The sequence below is a fragment of the Trifolium pratense genome, linkage group LG7 (genome assembly GCF_020283565.1).
Source record: "Trifolium pratense cultivar HEN17-A07 linkage group LG7, ARS_RC_1.1, whole genome shotgun sequence".
Taxonomy (NCBI): Eukaryota; Viridiplantae; Streptophyta; class Magnoliopsida; order Fabales; family Fabaceae; genus Trifolium; species Trifolium pratense.
The window spans coordinates 5,452,973-5,469,794 of record NC_060065.1 but is presented as its reverse complement, the minus strand read 5'-3'; the positions used below and the strand labels follow the sequence as shown (position 1 = coordinate 5,469,794).

The window sequence follows — 16,822 nt, the reverse complement described above, 5'->3', positions numbered from 1 at the left end:
TTGGATACAATCAGTGCTCTTTATTTATAGCTCATGTTTATAGTGACTGTAGTACACCGTGTTGCTAACAAACTAACAAATTAACTTATGTAGTACTCTATTAGTATCAATGGATCACATCCTAGTTTTGATGATCGCTGTAATAACCAAACCGATAATTACTATCAAGGCTAACCAAGGCTGGTGAAACATTTTTTTTCCATACAGTTATAAGATTTCTCACATTGCTTGCATCATTATAAACAACTAAAATTTTCAACCAGTTTCATGAGCAGAGTGCTGGTAAGGAAGACGGCGTTCTGGAACTCCCTCCTCAGCACGTCTGTCTTCGAACCACTTAATAACCTTTTTCCGTGGAATGTTTGTAACATGCACGATACTGCTTATCATTGCATTCTGCATTGTCATTTAGACAGATAAGAATATTTGAAGTTAACAAGTTATGCAAAAAGTTGAATTGCAAAATCATTATATTAACTACCGACCCATGTTTTCCCCGATTAATGTAAAATATCATAATACTATGTAGTAATGATTACGTAGTGTTTAATAACTTTCAATAGACTATATATACACACAAAAAAAGGTGACAGTTGACATTGTGAGAGGGGTTAATCTTAAGGTAAATTCTTTGATACCCTTAGAGTTTGGTTGGGTACCGGTACCCCCACAATCAAAATTCATTCAAAATTTGAATTTATTGTAATATGAATTAATATAAAATATGGCATAAGATTTAATTTTGTCTTTGGGGGTACCCAACTAAAAGGTACCGGAGTGTTCACCTAATCTTAATTACAAAACCATAAACCTAATATTGACCAATTATGTACAAATACATAGTCAAGATCAACACCTCTTACATCCCATGCTCTGAACCGATACTATTAAGTCAAACACTTAGCTTGAGGACTGAGAATGAGAACGGTTGATTAACCTTCATTTTTGGCAGTTGTATTACTAATCTTGGATTTTGCAATATAAAGTATTAGTGCAGCACAACATAAAGTATGAGTACAGCAAATAATCATGAAACACAGTGAAAGACATACATGATATAACTATGCATCTTAATTGTTTTGTTTTGTATAAAACCAGAATACTAATACAAGCATCATTTATTTTAAGATTCTCAAACATAACTTTTCATGTAAGAGGGAATTGCTACTGGATGGAGACGTTAAATCAGAACAAGTAGTTAAATAAGCCAATAAAGATTTTTCTAGTTGTGTAAGGATGATTTAACAACATAAAACTTGTGATAGTGAAGCACAGAAAAATTTACTTACAGTGGGTCGCTTTGATCTCATGTAAACTCTCTCCAGAGTGTCAAGTTGGGCCTTTTTCAATCTCTTTCGAGATGACCAATTCTGTTGCATGGTATGAATAGGTAAGTCAGACTTTGGTTCAGATTCTGCATGGTCTGCACTTGTTTCTTTATAAAGAGTCTCCCCGGGCGTAGTTTCAGGTACTATTGCTGATGGTGTGGGTTCATCAGGTATCGATAGGCTCAGCATCAGAAGATTCGGAGGAGGGTTACGGAGCAAATTAAGAACGAGAGATCTATCAAGACAGACATCAGCAGCAAGGGCTTTTACCTGCAACAAATTGGAAAGATGAAAATGAGAAATGAGTCCCAATTCCCAAAGTCAACATTCGGGATTACCTCGCAACTGGCACAAGTCTTTCATGTTGAGTATCTGTGATAATACAAATATCCCTCACTTTCCTTCTTTCTTTTGTCTCATTAACACATAATAACTAGTAACTACCTTCAAACTTGCACCCCTTTCAAGGAAAAATCCGTCTCAGATTCTTAATATAAACATTTTAAAAAAGTATCCAAGTTGAAGTTAAGATGTTTGCATACTAACCAAAGATTCTCTCCACAAATTACTATTAACTACTCCCTCCGGTCCTCTATATAAGAAAAAGTTTGATTTCTAGATTCATTGAAAAGTTAATGTATCTAGATTTACAATGAATCTAAAAAATAAAATCTTTCTTATATATAGGACCGGAGGGAGTATTATATTTGACTCAATTCGGGACCAATCCCAAGTCATTCAAGAGCAAAAAACCCAACTTGGCTGATCTATCAAATTTTTCCATCTGCTTAATATATACCGTTAACCGTTGTAAATGTCTGTACAATGTCGATCAATGATAATCGTGATATCATTAACAATGTTTGATTTCAATCATAAGTTCATAACTACTTCTAACATCACACATATGATTGGTTATAATTCGTTGACATTATTAAACTTTTTACCCTAACATTGTATCAAGCTTAAACTCATAACTAACAATGTTTGCATACTAACCGAAGATTTTCTCCACAAATTAGGCTAAAAAATTACTTAATCAAAACACTTACACTTATTTTGCGGCGTCCAGTTTTCAAGGCTCTAGCCAATTTATTCAATTGCCAAGTTCTAAGCTTCAGTGAATTCTCATCTCCATCAGCACTAGTTTTTTCAGCATCATTATCAGCTTCTGTTTCACTGCTATCTGAGTCCGACAATTCATCATCATCATCATCTAATTCACCTAACAGACCTTCTAATTCATGTTCAAATAAAGCCATTTCTTCTTCAGTTATATCATCATCATCGTCGTCATCATCACCGCCATCGTCGTCATCATCACCGCCATCGTCGTTTTTGAGATCTTCTTCGAGTTGCTTGAAGAGCAACTCAAACGCGTCTTCCTCTTCATCGTTCCCTTCGGTAACATGAGATGATTTTTTCTGCAAAAAAAAAAAGTATAGTATAAATTAAGCATTTAGGAACTAAGAATTGTATTGGATTTCGAATTGGAAAAATATTGTTGAAATTGAGATAACCTTGTTGGTTTTCTTTTTGGAAGAGGCGGTGACAATTGAGGAGTGAAGGTTCAGAGAGCGAGAAGAAAGAGTGGCGGAGAAGAGAAGAGGTTTTCGTTGTAGTGGATAGGATCGGTTTCCTCCGACAGTGACGAAACGAGCACACGATAGACATTGAATCGCCACCGCCATTTTTCTCTGATTATTTTATCTTCTTTTTCCAGTTAGTAGTTACCACCGCGGGGATGACGTTGAAGGTTTAGATAATCTATCATCAACTATTATAAATAGATTAAATTTTTTTTTTTTGACATTAAACTATTATAAATAAATTAAATTTAAATAAACTAAAGTTCGTAAAAAAAATAATTTTAGAAAATTAAAAATAAGATAAATTAAAAGTTTCTTGTAAAAACTTTCATTAAAAAAATCTAAAATAAAATAAATTATAAATTTTTTTCTTGTTTTCAATATAATCATTTAAAAATACAAATTGACTTAGCAACTGAACAGCTATTTTCAAAGTTGAATCCACTGCTAAACCTCTTGATAGCTCATCAAAGTCTAAGCTTAAATAAGTGATTCTCATTTTGACATGTTAAACTTGTACACGTTTCTCCCAAATTCCTTTTGGAATAGATAGGCATTGTTCAGCTTTTTTTTCCCAGAATTGTTAAATTTTCATTTTACAATGTCATTACTATTAATTGAGTCAGCTTGTTGATCCGTAGAAGGTAAAGAAAAGACTTCTTGGCAAAGTTTACAAACAGGCTTCAACTAACTGATAAAAATGGTTATTCGACTCACTGGTTCGGATCATATGTAACTTTCAAACACTATAGAGGGGTTTGTAACTCAAATATATACATCAGAAAATCGTATACAATACAACTTATGTTTCTGTCTTAACACCTTTGCAACTCTCTTCGGTGAGTTTTTTTGGTGTACAATGATGACAATGAGGTTTTAGACGAGATTAAATGCTTAATGCTTAATCATGATTCCGTATAAAGTTACTTAATGCTTCAAAATACAGTTTCCAGACAAGTTTTTGAGGGTTACGAATCGAGAGAGATCTTTGTTCTTGAGGGTTTGTTGTGTGAGCTTCACTTTTGTTCTTCGAATAGAGAGAGAGAGAGAGAGAGAGAGAGAGAGAGAGAGAGAGAGGGAGAGAGAGAGAGAGAGAGAGAGAGAGAGTGTTTTGTACGTGAGTGAGAGTGTTATTACTTAATTGATTTATTTGGTTCCAAAAAAATTATACTTTTTTTTTACTCAACCTGACTTGTTATATCTGTCGAAATATATGCTCAGATATATATTTGTTTTAGACAATTTTCGCAATAAATATAGAATTGCCACCGCGTTCAGTTTTGTTTCTGGGGATATTGAAAACGGATGTAAAAAGTTTTTTCTATATGTTTTTCACTTCTGTGGATATTGAAACCAGATGTAAACACTACTCCATATAGCTTTTCACATCTGACATATGTTCCACAGATGTAAACTCCTTAAGTAATATGTCATTTTTCTACTAGTGCGTTGCCTATTGTTTTGGCCACGGTTTTTCGATTTATAGCAATGGTTTTCGGCTGCTGTCTAAAGTAAAAAATGTTGTAGTACTATAAAACAAGCTTGATTAAGGTGAGAAAGCAAGTGGAGATGGAACACACCTGACTCGTTCGATGCTAATGGAGATGACACAAAAAGTAGAAATGGAAAGACAATTGAGAGAGACGTGTTAAAAGAGTCTCACATTAATTGAGAAATTACCTAAAAATATCTTTATAAAGAGAGACAATATCACCTTAATTTAGTTTTGTAAAATTATTAAGTTAAACTTAACCTAAATTCTACGAAGACGAGAAGTTTGTGAAATTCCTGGCACACAGTGGACAGGTGTTGCTCAAGGTGTAGCAACACTTGTCTGTTGTAGACAGATGTTGTTACTGGTGTGCCAACACTTGTCTATAAACAGAGCAAATAACATAAAACAATACAAACAGTAAAGTAAATAACACACGAGAGTTGTTAACCCAGTTCAGCCTAAAGCCTACTCTAGGGATACCAATCCAGGAATGAAGTCCACTATCAGCAGTATTACTTCGAAGCTAAACTCACCCGTTTACAACTTCTCACTTAATCACTACCCAATGACACTTCTACCTAGGAACTCCTAGATATGAGACCCCGTCCCAATTCCCACCTTAGCAACACAGACAGCGCTGCTATTCAATTCCACAATCACAACAGGTGGAGACACACTCCTAAGAAACTAGGATTCACTCTTGCTTAAAAGCTTGCGAGTAAACCACACAACATAATAGAACAATCTCCGTACTTCAAAGCTTAGGAGAAGTTCACACTTACAACTCAATAACACTCAGGTCCTAAGCTTGCATCAATGAGACACAAGAAAGGCTCACAATTAACACTCTAAAATCCTAAAACACACGCTTTGTAAGAACACGATTTTAGATGCTTGAAACCATATGCTTGCCTTCGTATTTATAGTAGTAGAATGACTTGGGCTTCAAGACAAAATTAGGGCTTCTAGAATTGCGGCAGCAGTGATATATTTTTGAAAACAATAGTTATATTTTTGAAACGCAAAAATATATTTTCCAAAAATATAATTCCTTTGGAAAATAAAACTAGGGTTTGGCTGCCTCATGAAACACACTAAACACGTGCGCCTTCCTCTGTAAGAAACCTTGAAATAATTCTTCAAACAGATCTTCAAAAGATTGAGTAGAAAATAATAACATCCAGCTGGCGCGCGTAGAACAGAGTCAGGTGTTGTTCCAAAGTGTCCCAACATTTGTCACAACACTTGGGGTCAGCACATTTGTCTCAACACTTGGCTAAAATATGTTTTTGCAAAATGTAGCCAATCATACAAAAACCCAACAATCTCCCCCTTTGGCAAATTTTGGCTAAAACAATATTAGACCAGTATATAGAGAGATATAGTATTACCTTTCCTTCGAGTCAACATGATCACACAACTAGGAAAGAAAGTAACACATAATAAAACTACCTCAAAGATATTTAAGTAGCATCAGAGGCAATGCAACAGCGGAATAAGAACACAACTAGCCTCATGGAACAACACAAGGGAGAAATAAACTCCCATAGTAGATGCTAAGAAATAGGAGAAATAAACTCCTAATAGTTTAACGCGCATCCATACATCATAAGAACAACAGGGAAAAATAAATTCCCATAAAACATCTGAGAAAAATAAATTCTCAGTCATAAGAGATAGTGGACTCAATAGTCAGGTGCCACAACACTTGGCACAACATTTGTCATCAAATACATTCAGGCGATCAAGAGATAATATCACTCACACTCCCCCTGAATTCATGCATACGTACACCAGATAAAGAAAGAATATTCACTACTCCCCCTCAGTACATGCATATTACTCACACTCCCCCTCAATACGAGCATACGAACATTAGCACAAAAACAGTCACCAGATGTGAGAACATCTGTCTTCACACTTGTCACACACACACACTACTCCCCCTTTTTAGCCACAATTTAGACAAACAGCATGCATAGGAAATAGAAGTGTTAGGGTGCAAATATTACAGACCATAGAGCACACACAGGTGCTAGAAATTCAGGGCCTTGCCCATAAAAGAACAACAAAGAAACACCAAAAGTACATCAGAAAAATATAAGGAAAACATCAGAATTATATTGAAGAACTTTCATCAGAGTCCTCCATCACATCCTCAGAGCCATCCTCAGAGTCACTCGTTCCTTCTCCTTCTTGTTCATTAGGCTCACCCTCAACAGTCTCAGTAGCCTCCTCAGCCTTCAGTGCCTCAATCACACGATCAATTTTCAATTTTCTTGCCTCAAGGGCTCTGCTAGTCTCAGTAAGATCAGCAATCATCTGCTTCCTTGAAAGTACACCACCCTGGACAGATGTGCCAACACCTGCTGCAGCATTTGTCCCATCCAGCAGCCTCTGCTCAATCACCAACACCCTTTCCTTTTACAAGGAACATCAGTACTTCTTAGTATATCTGGGTGTTGCTCAAGAATGATATTGCATAGCAGAGTGGGGAGAGCAACTGGCTTCTCAACAGCATATGTCAGAGCATGACTTAAAGTTTCTTGAAAGAAATAAGCTCCATAGTCAAAATTGGCCTTGGTACCCACAGCATAGATGAACCTACCCAATCCTCTTGCCACATCTCCTGAGTGGGTTGTAGGCACCCAATTATGGGCAGCAATCCTATTTAAAACAGCATAGAATGGAGAGAGGGAAGTTGCAGACAACTTAGCCTTGCTTGGCCAAACCTTTATTCTTCCACCAGTGAGGACCTTGCAGACCTCATTGTCTGTGACTTTTAAAGGAGTCACTTCATCAGAATCCCTTTGCAAATATTGGTTGATTATAGTTGGTGAGAACTTAACACATTTACCACGAACAAATACCTGCCTGTATTCAGGGCTTGCAGGATCATTACAGTTGTCAGCCACATTTATCAAAAATTCTTTGACAAGCCTGTCATAGCACTTGTCCAAACCTACCACAGTTTTCATCAACCCAGCATACTCAAGAGCTTCAACAATACTTGGACATTCAAGAATATCAGCTTTCAAATTTCTTTCCAGAGCCAGCCTCCTATGATATACAAATTTCCATCTTGCAGATCCATTTTCCAGATGGAATGACACATTATCCAAAGGAGCATAGGGAACAGTTTGAGGAACCTTCTTCCTTCCTATACTTTTCCTAGATGTGCTGCCAGATGCAGCAACATCTGTCTCTGGCTCAAAATCAGAGTCACTATTTGGTGGAGCCTTTCTCTTCTTAGTTTCAGTCCTAGGAACCACTTTACTGACAGGTTTTGGAGGTCCATACAGAGGCTTTTTACCAGTATCTTTTCTAGCCTTAGAAGGTTTGGGTGTTTGGACAGGTGTGTTAGCAGTCTCTACACCTTTACCAGCCCTACTTCTAGTCCTCCTAGCCACACTAGCTTCAGAATTTGCAGGAATAGACTTTTCACTCACAGTTGTTTCATTAACAATTACAACCTCAGGATTTTCATCTACAACCTTATTAGGAACAGTTTCTTTATCAGCAGACTTAGGTTGAGGACTCTCATCAGACTCAGAATGATCCTCAATATTTTCCTGTGCCAAAGATGTGGTAACATCTGGCACAACATTTGGCGCAGCGCCATGTGTTGCAACATCTGGCGCAACATGAGTCTCAGGAGTAGTTTTCTTGAGAGACTCAGCAGCAACAGCCTCATTGGTCTCAGTGGAAGCACCAATATTAGTATCAACAACAGTAGGGGGGTTAGGAGCAGTTTTCCCCAATTTTTCAGACACAGCAGGATCTTTTAAACCTAGGGTTTCACCAGGATTTGGAACATTAAGGTTTTGATTAAGAGAATTCTTACCAGATGTGTCAACATTAACCTCTGCAGCTTTTACGACAGGAGTAGCAACACCACTCGATGGAAGTGGATCAACATGCAGTTCAGATATTGTAAAACTTCTTCTTGATTCAGACTTTGATTTCTTGCTCTTACGCTTTGAAACTTTAATCGAAGCGGAGGGAGATGAAGGATTTGTACTTGTTCTAGATGATTTATCCTTCTTTGCAACAGATTTTCTCCTTATCGTTGGACTTATGGCAGGTATGGTGTTGAGAGGGATAGCATTTATCGCCACTTGTGGTGACGGAACATCTTCATTCTTCGTTGGTGAGGATTTTCCAGAATCAGACATGATTATTGAGTAAAATTTTCTGAGAAATGTAAGGATTAGAGAAATGTTGATGAGGAAGATGGAGAGTTCGTGAGAGAGAGAATGGATGAAAAGTAATGATTGTGGTTGATGGAGGTTGTGGGAAGTTGAATGAAAACTTCCTTGATTAGCGTGTAACTTTAAGTGAAGAGAGGTAGTTACACGCATTACATGCTGTAACTGCTATTTGTCTTCAAAAAGGCAAATTCCAAGTTTGCCTCTCAATTTTTCAAATTGACTTGCGTCCAAAGCTTTAGTAAAAATGTCTGCTAATTGTTCTTCAGATGCAATGTGCTCAAGTGTAACAATTTTTTCTTCTACAAGTTCTCTTATAAAATGATGACGTATATCAATGTGCTTAGTCCTACTATGTTGAATAGGATTTTTAGAAATGTTTATAGCACTCAGATTGTCACAGTAAAGTGTCATGACACCTTGCTCCACACTATACTCTTTCAACATTTGTCTCATCCATAACAATTGAGAGCAACTACTCCCAGCTGCTATATATTCTGCCTCAGCTGTTGATAGAGACACGCTATTTTGCTTCTTACTAAACCAAGATACTAGATTGTTTCCTAAGAAGAAACATGCACCAGAGGTGCTCTTTCTATCATCAGCACTTCCAGCCCAATCTGCATCACAATATCCAATTAAGGTAGAATCATTACCATGAGAGTATAGAATTCCATAGCCACATGTGCCATTGACATATTTGAAGATCCTCTTTACTTGAGTCAGATGACTCATCTTGGGTTCAGATTGGTATCTAGCACAAACTCCAACTGCAAACATGATATCAGGCCTGCTAGCTGTGAGATATAGTAAGCTCCCAATCATACTCCTATAGAGACTTTGATCCACATCAACCCCTTTCTCATCTTTGGTAAGCTTCAAGTGTGTAGGTGCAGGTGTCCTTTTGTGACTACCACCCTCCATTCCAAATTTCTTCACAATGTTTCTTGCATATTTTTCTTGAGAGATAAATATGGTATCTTCCATTTGTTTGACCTGAAGACCTAAAAAATAAGTTAGCTCACCTACAAGACTCATTTCAAATTCAGATTGCATTTGATGCACAAAGTGTTCCACCATTTGTCGCGACATTCCACCAAATACAATATCATCCACATATATCTGAGCTATCATTAGCTTCCCTTTCTCTTCTCTAACAAACAGGGTTTTATCATTACCACCCTTCTTGTATCCATGGCTGACGAGGAATTCAGTCAATCTTTCATACCATGCTCTAGGGGCTTGTTTCAATCCATAGAGTGCTTTCTTTAGTTTGTAAACATGGTTAGGAAAGCTTGGATCTACAAACCCTTTTGGTTGCTCAACATATACCTCTTCATTTAGATAGCCATTTAGGAATGCACTTTTTACATCCATTTGATATAGCTTGAATTTTAGAATGCATGCCACAGCCAAGAGTAATCTTATGGACTCCAAGCGAGCAACTGGAGCAAAAGTTTCATCAAAATCTACTCCTTCTATCTGGGTGTATCCTTGTGCTACAAGTCTGGCTTTATTTCTAGTAATATCACCATTTTCATCAGTTTTGTTCTTGTACACCCACTTTGTACCAATAACATTTATACCATCTGGTCTAGGTACTAGATCCCATACCTCACTTCTTTTGAACTGAGTTAGTTCATCCTGCATAGCATTGATCCAGTATTCATCAGTCAAAGCTTCTTTAACATTCTTTGGTTCAATCTTTGATATGAAACATGAATTGGAGATTGCTTCTTTTGATCTTCTTGTTGCAATTCCTTGATTTGGATTTCCAATGACAAGTTCCAGAGGATGATTCTTCTGTGTTCTAGTAGATGGTCCCTTGTTTGGTCTAGGAACCTCTGTAGTAGATTCAGAATGTTGATCAGGTTCAGGTTCAGTTTGATCATCATCAGGTGTTGGGACAGGTGTTATGACATCTGTCTCTTCAGCTGGATCTGCACTTGTTGTATCACTGTCATCAACAACAACATTAATTGATTCCATCATAGTTCTTATTCTGGAGTTAAAGACCCTGTAGGCTCTGCTGTTGGTTGAGTAACCTAAAAATATCCCCTCATCACTTTTGGGGTCCAATTTTCTCCTAGGTTCTCTATCTGCCAAAATATAACATTTTGACCCAAACACATGGAAGTACTTCACAGTAGGCTTCCTATTCTTCCATAGTTCATACAGTGTTGTAGCAGTACCTTTTCTTAATGTTACTCTATTGTGAATGTAACATGCTGTATTCATGGCTTCAGCCCAGAACTTGTAAGGAACATTTTTGGCATGCAACATTACTCTAGCAGATTCCTGTAAGGTTCTATTCTTTCTTTCAACCACACCATTTTGTTGAGGTGTAATTGGTGAAGAAAATTCATGAATTATTCCTTCAGCAGCACAAAAATCAGCAAATTTAGAGTTTTCAAATTCCTTACCATGGTCACTCCTGATTCTTACAATACCACAATCTTTCTCTTTTTGAAGTTGTACACAAAGATTTTTGAATTCTTCAAAAGTCTCAGATTTTTCCCTAATGAAATTCACCCAAGTATACCTAGAGAAGTCATCAACAATAACAAGAACATATTTCTTACCTCCAAGACTCTCAACTTGTATGGGCCCCATAAGATCCATATGTAGTAACTCAAGAACTCTAGAGGTGGACAAGTGTTGCAACTTTTGGTGCGACACTTTGGTTTGCTTCCCAATCTGACATTCACCACAGATATTGCCTTCCTGTATCTGTAAGATTGGTAGTCCTCTGACAGCTTCTTCTGATATGACTCTCTTCATGCTCTTCAGGTTAAGGTGTCCTAATTTTTGATGCCACAGCTTAACCTCTTCATTTCTAGTTAAGAGACATGTAGATACATTACCTTCTTCAAGAGGGATCCACAAGTAGCAGTTGTCTTTTGATCTAACACCCCTCATAAGGATGTCTCCTTCATTATTGCTGACCAGACATTCATTTTTTGTAAAGTTGACTTTCATGCCTTGATCATATAGTTGGCTTATACTGATTAGATTGGCAGTTAGTCCTTTTACAAGGAGAACATTTTCAAGTTTTGGTAGACCATGGTCAATAAGTCTTCCAATACCTTTGATTTCCCCCTTTGCTCCATCTCCAAATGTCACAAAACTTGTGGCATAAGATTTTACTTCCTTTAAATATTTTTCAACACCAGTCATGTGTCTGGAACAACCACTATCAAAGTACCAATCTTCTTTTGATGATGCTCTGAGAGATGTATGGGCAATCAAACTTTTCCCACTGCTTTCAGCTGTATACTCCTTGGTATTGGTTGCATCATCTTTTTGCTTCCATTCCATCTTTGTTTTAGTGATGGATTGATCAGATTCTTGTGGAATTTCACTTGGATAACCATACAGTTTGTAGCAATAAGGCCTTATGTGCCCCTTTCTTCCACAGTGATGACATCTCCATGAATGGTACCTGCTTCTTGGTCTAGGTATAAACCTAGGTCTCTGCCATCTTTGCTGATGTGGTGCCACATGTGGCAACACTTGTCTCTGCTGTCTAGGAGACAGGTGTGACGACATCCTGTCATGCATTTTTGGAGACGGTTGTTTACTTATCTCATGCATATATTTCCCTTCTTTGTTGTAATCCATAATCCTATTAACATTTTTGTATTCATACCCAATGCCTGTTTTGGATCTACTAGGAGCAGGCAAAGTTTCCAGAATTTCATCTAGATCACTTCCTTTGAATAGCCTAAGAACATGCTTCTTTAAATTCTCAAGATGAGAGTTTAATTCAGTTACCTCTTCATTCAGATGGGCTATTTCAGTCAGTTGTTTGATCTTGTCAGCTTCTAAGTTGATGATAGTTGCCTTCTGTTCCTCAATGATCTTTAAACTATCTTCCCATTTAGTACTAAATTCAGAGATTCTTGACATATTAGCAGCTCTCTCAGTTTGCAACTTAGTGATTGTTTCTTTTTGTTCTTCAGAGACTCTGCAGACTTCTGCACTCTTCAGACACAGCTTTTTATATGATTCAGCAAGTTCATCAAAGGTCAGTTCTTCTTCACATGATTCAGTGTCAGATGTGCAAACACTTGTCAATAGATGTATAGCCTTTGCAGTATTGTCTTCTCCCTCAGAATCTTCATCTGACCAGGTTACAGTCATTCCCTTCTTCTGTTTCTTCAGGAAGGTTCCACATTCACTTCTAATGTGACCAAACCCCTCACATTCATGGCATTGAACACCTTTATTTGGAGCTGATTTCTCATCTGTTACAGGTTTTCTGAAATTCCTGTAAGTGTTGCGACCAGTGTCAGCTGCACCTGTCTTAGAGCGTTTGTCCATTCTCTTTAGCACCTTATTAAATTGTTTTCCCAAAAGAACCATTGCATCAGAGATGCTGTGTTCAGACTCTGTGTCACTCAGTTGATCTTCTTCCTCAGCATTTGTAACAAAAGCAATGCTTTTCTTTTTCTTATCCATTTTTTCATTCGTAGCTACCTCATAGGTTTGTAGTGAACCAACCAGTTCATCTAGCTTCATATCTGTGATATCCTTGGTTCTTCTATAGCTGTGACTTTCATGTCAAACTTCTTAGGTAGAGACCTGAGCATTTTTCTTACCAGCTTTTCTTCAGGTATCTTTTCACCCAAGGCATCAAATTGATTGTCAAAATCAAGTATGGTCATGTGAAAATCCTGAATGGTTTCATCATCATTCATTCTAAGATTCTCAAACTTCGTTGTTAGGAGTTGTAGCTTTGACAGCTTTACTTTAGAGGTACCTTCATGAACAGTCTCAAGAATTGTCCAAGCTTCTTTAGCAGAGACACACTTTTTAATGAGTCTGAATATGTGCTTGTCAACACCATTATATAGTGCATATAATGCTTTTGAGTTTGCAAGAGCAAGCTCATCCTCTTCTTTGGACCATTCTTCAGCAGATTTCAACTCAAGAGTTGGTTTACCATCTTTGTCCATCTTCACAGGTGGAGTCCACCCTCTCAGAACTGCCTTCCAAGTCTTGCTATCAATTTGTCTTAGAAAGGCCATCATGCGGGACTTCCAATAGTCATAGTTTGAAGCACCAACCAGAAGAGGTGGTCTGGTAGCAAAACCTCCTTCTTTGTCCATCCTTGCCAGAAAAAGTTTCCCTGGAGCTCACCCTAAAATTCAGAACAGGGTGCCTGCTCTGATGCCAATTGAAATTCCTGGCACACAGTGGACAGGTGTTGCTCAAGGTGTAGCAACACTTGTCTGTTGTAGACAGATGTTGTTACTGGTGTGCCAACACTTGTCTATAAACAGAGCAAATAACATAAAACAATACAAACAGTAAAGTAAATAACACACGAGAGTTGTTAACCCAGTTCAGCCTAAAGCCTACTCTGGGGGATACCAATCCAGGAATGAAGTCCACTATCAGCAGTATTACTTCGAAGCTAAACTCACCCGTTTACAACTTGTCACTTAATCACTACCCAATGACACTTCTACCTAGGAACTCCTAGATATGAGACCCCGTCCCAATTCCCACCTTAGCAACACAGACAGCGCTGCTATTCAATTCCACAATCACAACAGGTGGAGACACACTCCTAAGAAACTAGGATTCACTCTTGCTTAAAAGCTTGCGAGTAAACCACACAACATAATAGAACAATCTCCGTACTTCAAAGCTTAGGAGAAGTTCACACTTACAACACAATAACACTCAGGTCCTAAGCTTGCATCAATGAGACACAAGAAAGGCTCACAATTAACACTCTAAAATCCTAAAACACACGCTTTGTAAGAACACGATTTTAGATGCTTGAAACCATATGCTTGCCTTCGTATTTATAGTAGTAGAATGACTTGGGCTTCAAGACAAAATTAGGGCTTCTAGAATTGCGGCAGCAGTGATATATTTTTGAAAACAATAGTTATATTTTTGAAACGCAAAAATATATTTTCCAAAAATATAATTTCTTTGGAAAATAAAATTAGGGTTTGGCTGCCTCATGAAACACACTAAACACGTGCGCCTTCCTCTGTAAGAAACCTTGAAATAATTCTTCAAACAGATCTTCAAAAGATTGAGTAGAAAATAATAACATCCAGCTGGCGCACGTAGAACAGAGTCAGGTGTTGTTCCAAAGTGTCCCAACATTTGTCACAACACTTGGGGTCAGCACATTTGTCTCAACACTTGGCTAAAATATGTTTTTGCAAAATGTAGCCAATCATACAAAAACCCAACAGTTTGGACAAAATTGGTCCTGGGCCTAATGTATGTAATGTTGGTAGATACTGTGATGATCATTGTTAACAAATATGGTTGGTTTTCTGTCAAAAAAAAATGGTTGGTTTTGTAACCTATATGGTTGGGTTTTAATGGAGTTGAACTAGATGCACCAAAATCCAAAAATGTTGTGAACCCAAATGTCAAATACACATGTCAATGTGGATGCATAGTTGAAAAAGCAATCCCAAGGTACAACAATTAAATACTCCATCGTCTCAAATATAAGCAAAAATTGGTCGATAAAAATGAATCTATTTTATTCAAATCTTTAACTAAATACTTGCTCCAGTCCTTTTTATAAAGAGCACTCTAAAAAAATCACACAGACCAATTAACCGCATTAAATATAGTTATTTTCATTTATTACTCTTACAAATTTAAACTTATTCTATGTATACCCTTATTTAATTACTCTTCATTCAACTAATTTACTTATTTTTAATATCCGCTCTCATAATAATTGATCAAAGTTTCTTATAAAAATGATCAATTTGAGAATCATGTCCCACTTTTTTTTTTTTTTTTTTTATAAAACATTAGCGTGCACAAGCATCACATGATAACTATGACATCCCAACTATGTTGGCACCCCATAATCATCACCTATCATTTGCAGCACCCTAAAAAATTTATTAAAAAGAAAGAAAAAATAAACAAACTTGGGGGGACTAGACCAAAACCCAAGGAAACAAAAATACAAGGAACCTGCCACTGCCTCATTAAAAACCTTTCCTGGAAAACCCCAAGGGATAAAACCAAGGATAAGGGAAAAAGAGTGCAATGGATTTAATGAAATCTAAAAGACGGAAGACCCATTAAATTGCTAATATAATCTCCTTGAACACTAGGCGGAACATTATCCCACCAATAAAAACCATCAACATTGATGCCTAAAGCAGCCATTTTATCTGCACAACAGTTCCCTTCACGATAAATGTGTGTCACTCTAAAATGCATGGTTTTAGTCAACTCCAAGCAATTGAACCATCTATTACGGAGCTTCCAAGGGACAATGAGGGAGGACTTAAAAGCTAAATTAACCAATTGTGAATCGGATTCAAGCCAAAGATAATTCCACCCTTTTGAATGAGCGACCTCAATAGCATTCATAACACCTATAAGCTCAGCATGGAGGGCGTAAGAATTTCCAATATTAATAGAAAAACCTCCAAGAAAAGTAGCAGTATAGTCTCTAAAAAGACCCCCACAAGACGCAATACCGGGGTTACCCAGCGCTGAACCATCTGTGTTGCATTTAACCCAATTATAAAGCGGAGGATGCCACCATACTTCTTTGATGACAGGTGCATTAGGATGATGGACATTGACATTAAAAGCTTTCAAAATGACGAATTCCTGCATAGAAACGAAAGAAGATTTTTTAGATAAATTGCCAGATAAAGAAACATTGGAGATAATTGTGTTGATTGCAGATCTCCAATGGATAGATTTCCCCTCAAACCTGTGTTGGTTCCTGCACCACCATATAATAGTAAAAATATTAATAACTGCAGCAATAACAACAATTTTACATTGAGAGTTCCAATTTTTGTTACAAATATCAAAAATAGAACTAACAGTACTCGTGTCAATTCGCAAGGAAATAACAGAGGCAAACCAATGCCAAATAGCCTTAGAAAAAGAACAATCACAAAAAATATGATGTATGGTTTCAGCCTCCTTCCCACAAAGATCGCATTTTGAGACAATATAACAACCTCTATGACAGAGAAGATCATCCGTAGGTAATCTATTATGCATAATTCTCCACATCAAACAAGATTTAGAAGGAGGAATATCCTCACACCAAATAATTTTAGCCCAATGAATATGTTGCCCTATAGGCCTGTGAAACAAGTAAGCATCTTTAAAAGAAAGGACCCCACTATCAGAATGAATCCATCTCAACTCATCGTTAGCTTTAGTAATGGGAATAGT

General features: G+C 37.2%; 2 protein-coding genes across 2 annotated transcripts; both read right to left on the bottom strand.

Annotated features, from left to right (window-relative positions):
• Window positions 1-73: 73 nt before the first annotated feature.
• Window positions 74-3,111, bottom strand: LOC123899707 (protein OVEREXPRESSOR OF CATIONIC PEROXIDASE 3-like). Its single transcript, XM_045950919.1, has 4 exons — window positions 2,849-3,111; window positions 2,381-2,752; window positions 1,290-1,598; window positions 74-396 (listed from the first exon to the last, which is right to left on the bottom strand). Exons 1-4 carry the CDS (start codon window positions 3,017-3,019, stop codon window positions 256-258), a joined length of 993 nt encoding a protein of 330 aa, XP_045806875.1. The 5' UTR covers window positions 3,020-3,111; the 3' UTR covers window positions 74-255.
• Window positions 3,112-4,300: 1,189 nt separating this feature from the next.
• LOC123895728 lies at window positions 4,301-8,587 on the bottom strand. The gene is made up of 5 exons (XM_045946221.1): window positions 8,057-8,587; window positions 7,851-7,984; window positions 7,145-7,352; window positions 6,567-6,734; window positions 4,301-4,306 (listed from the first exon to the last, which is right to left on the bottom strand). The coding sequence occupies exons 1-5, from the start codon at window positions 8,585-8,587 to the stop codon at window positions 4,301-4,303; spliced, it is 1,047 nt and encodes a 348-aa protein (XP_045802177.1).
• Between the last annotated feature and the right edge of the window lie 8,235 nt (window positions 8,588-16,822).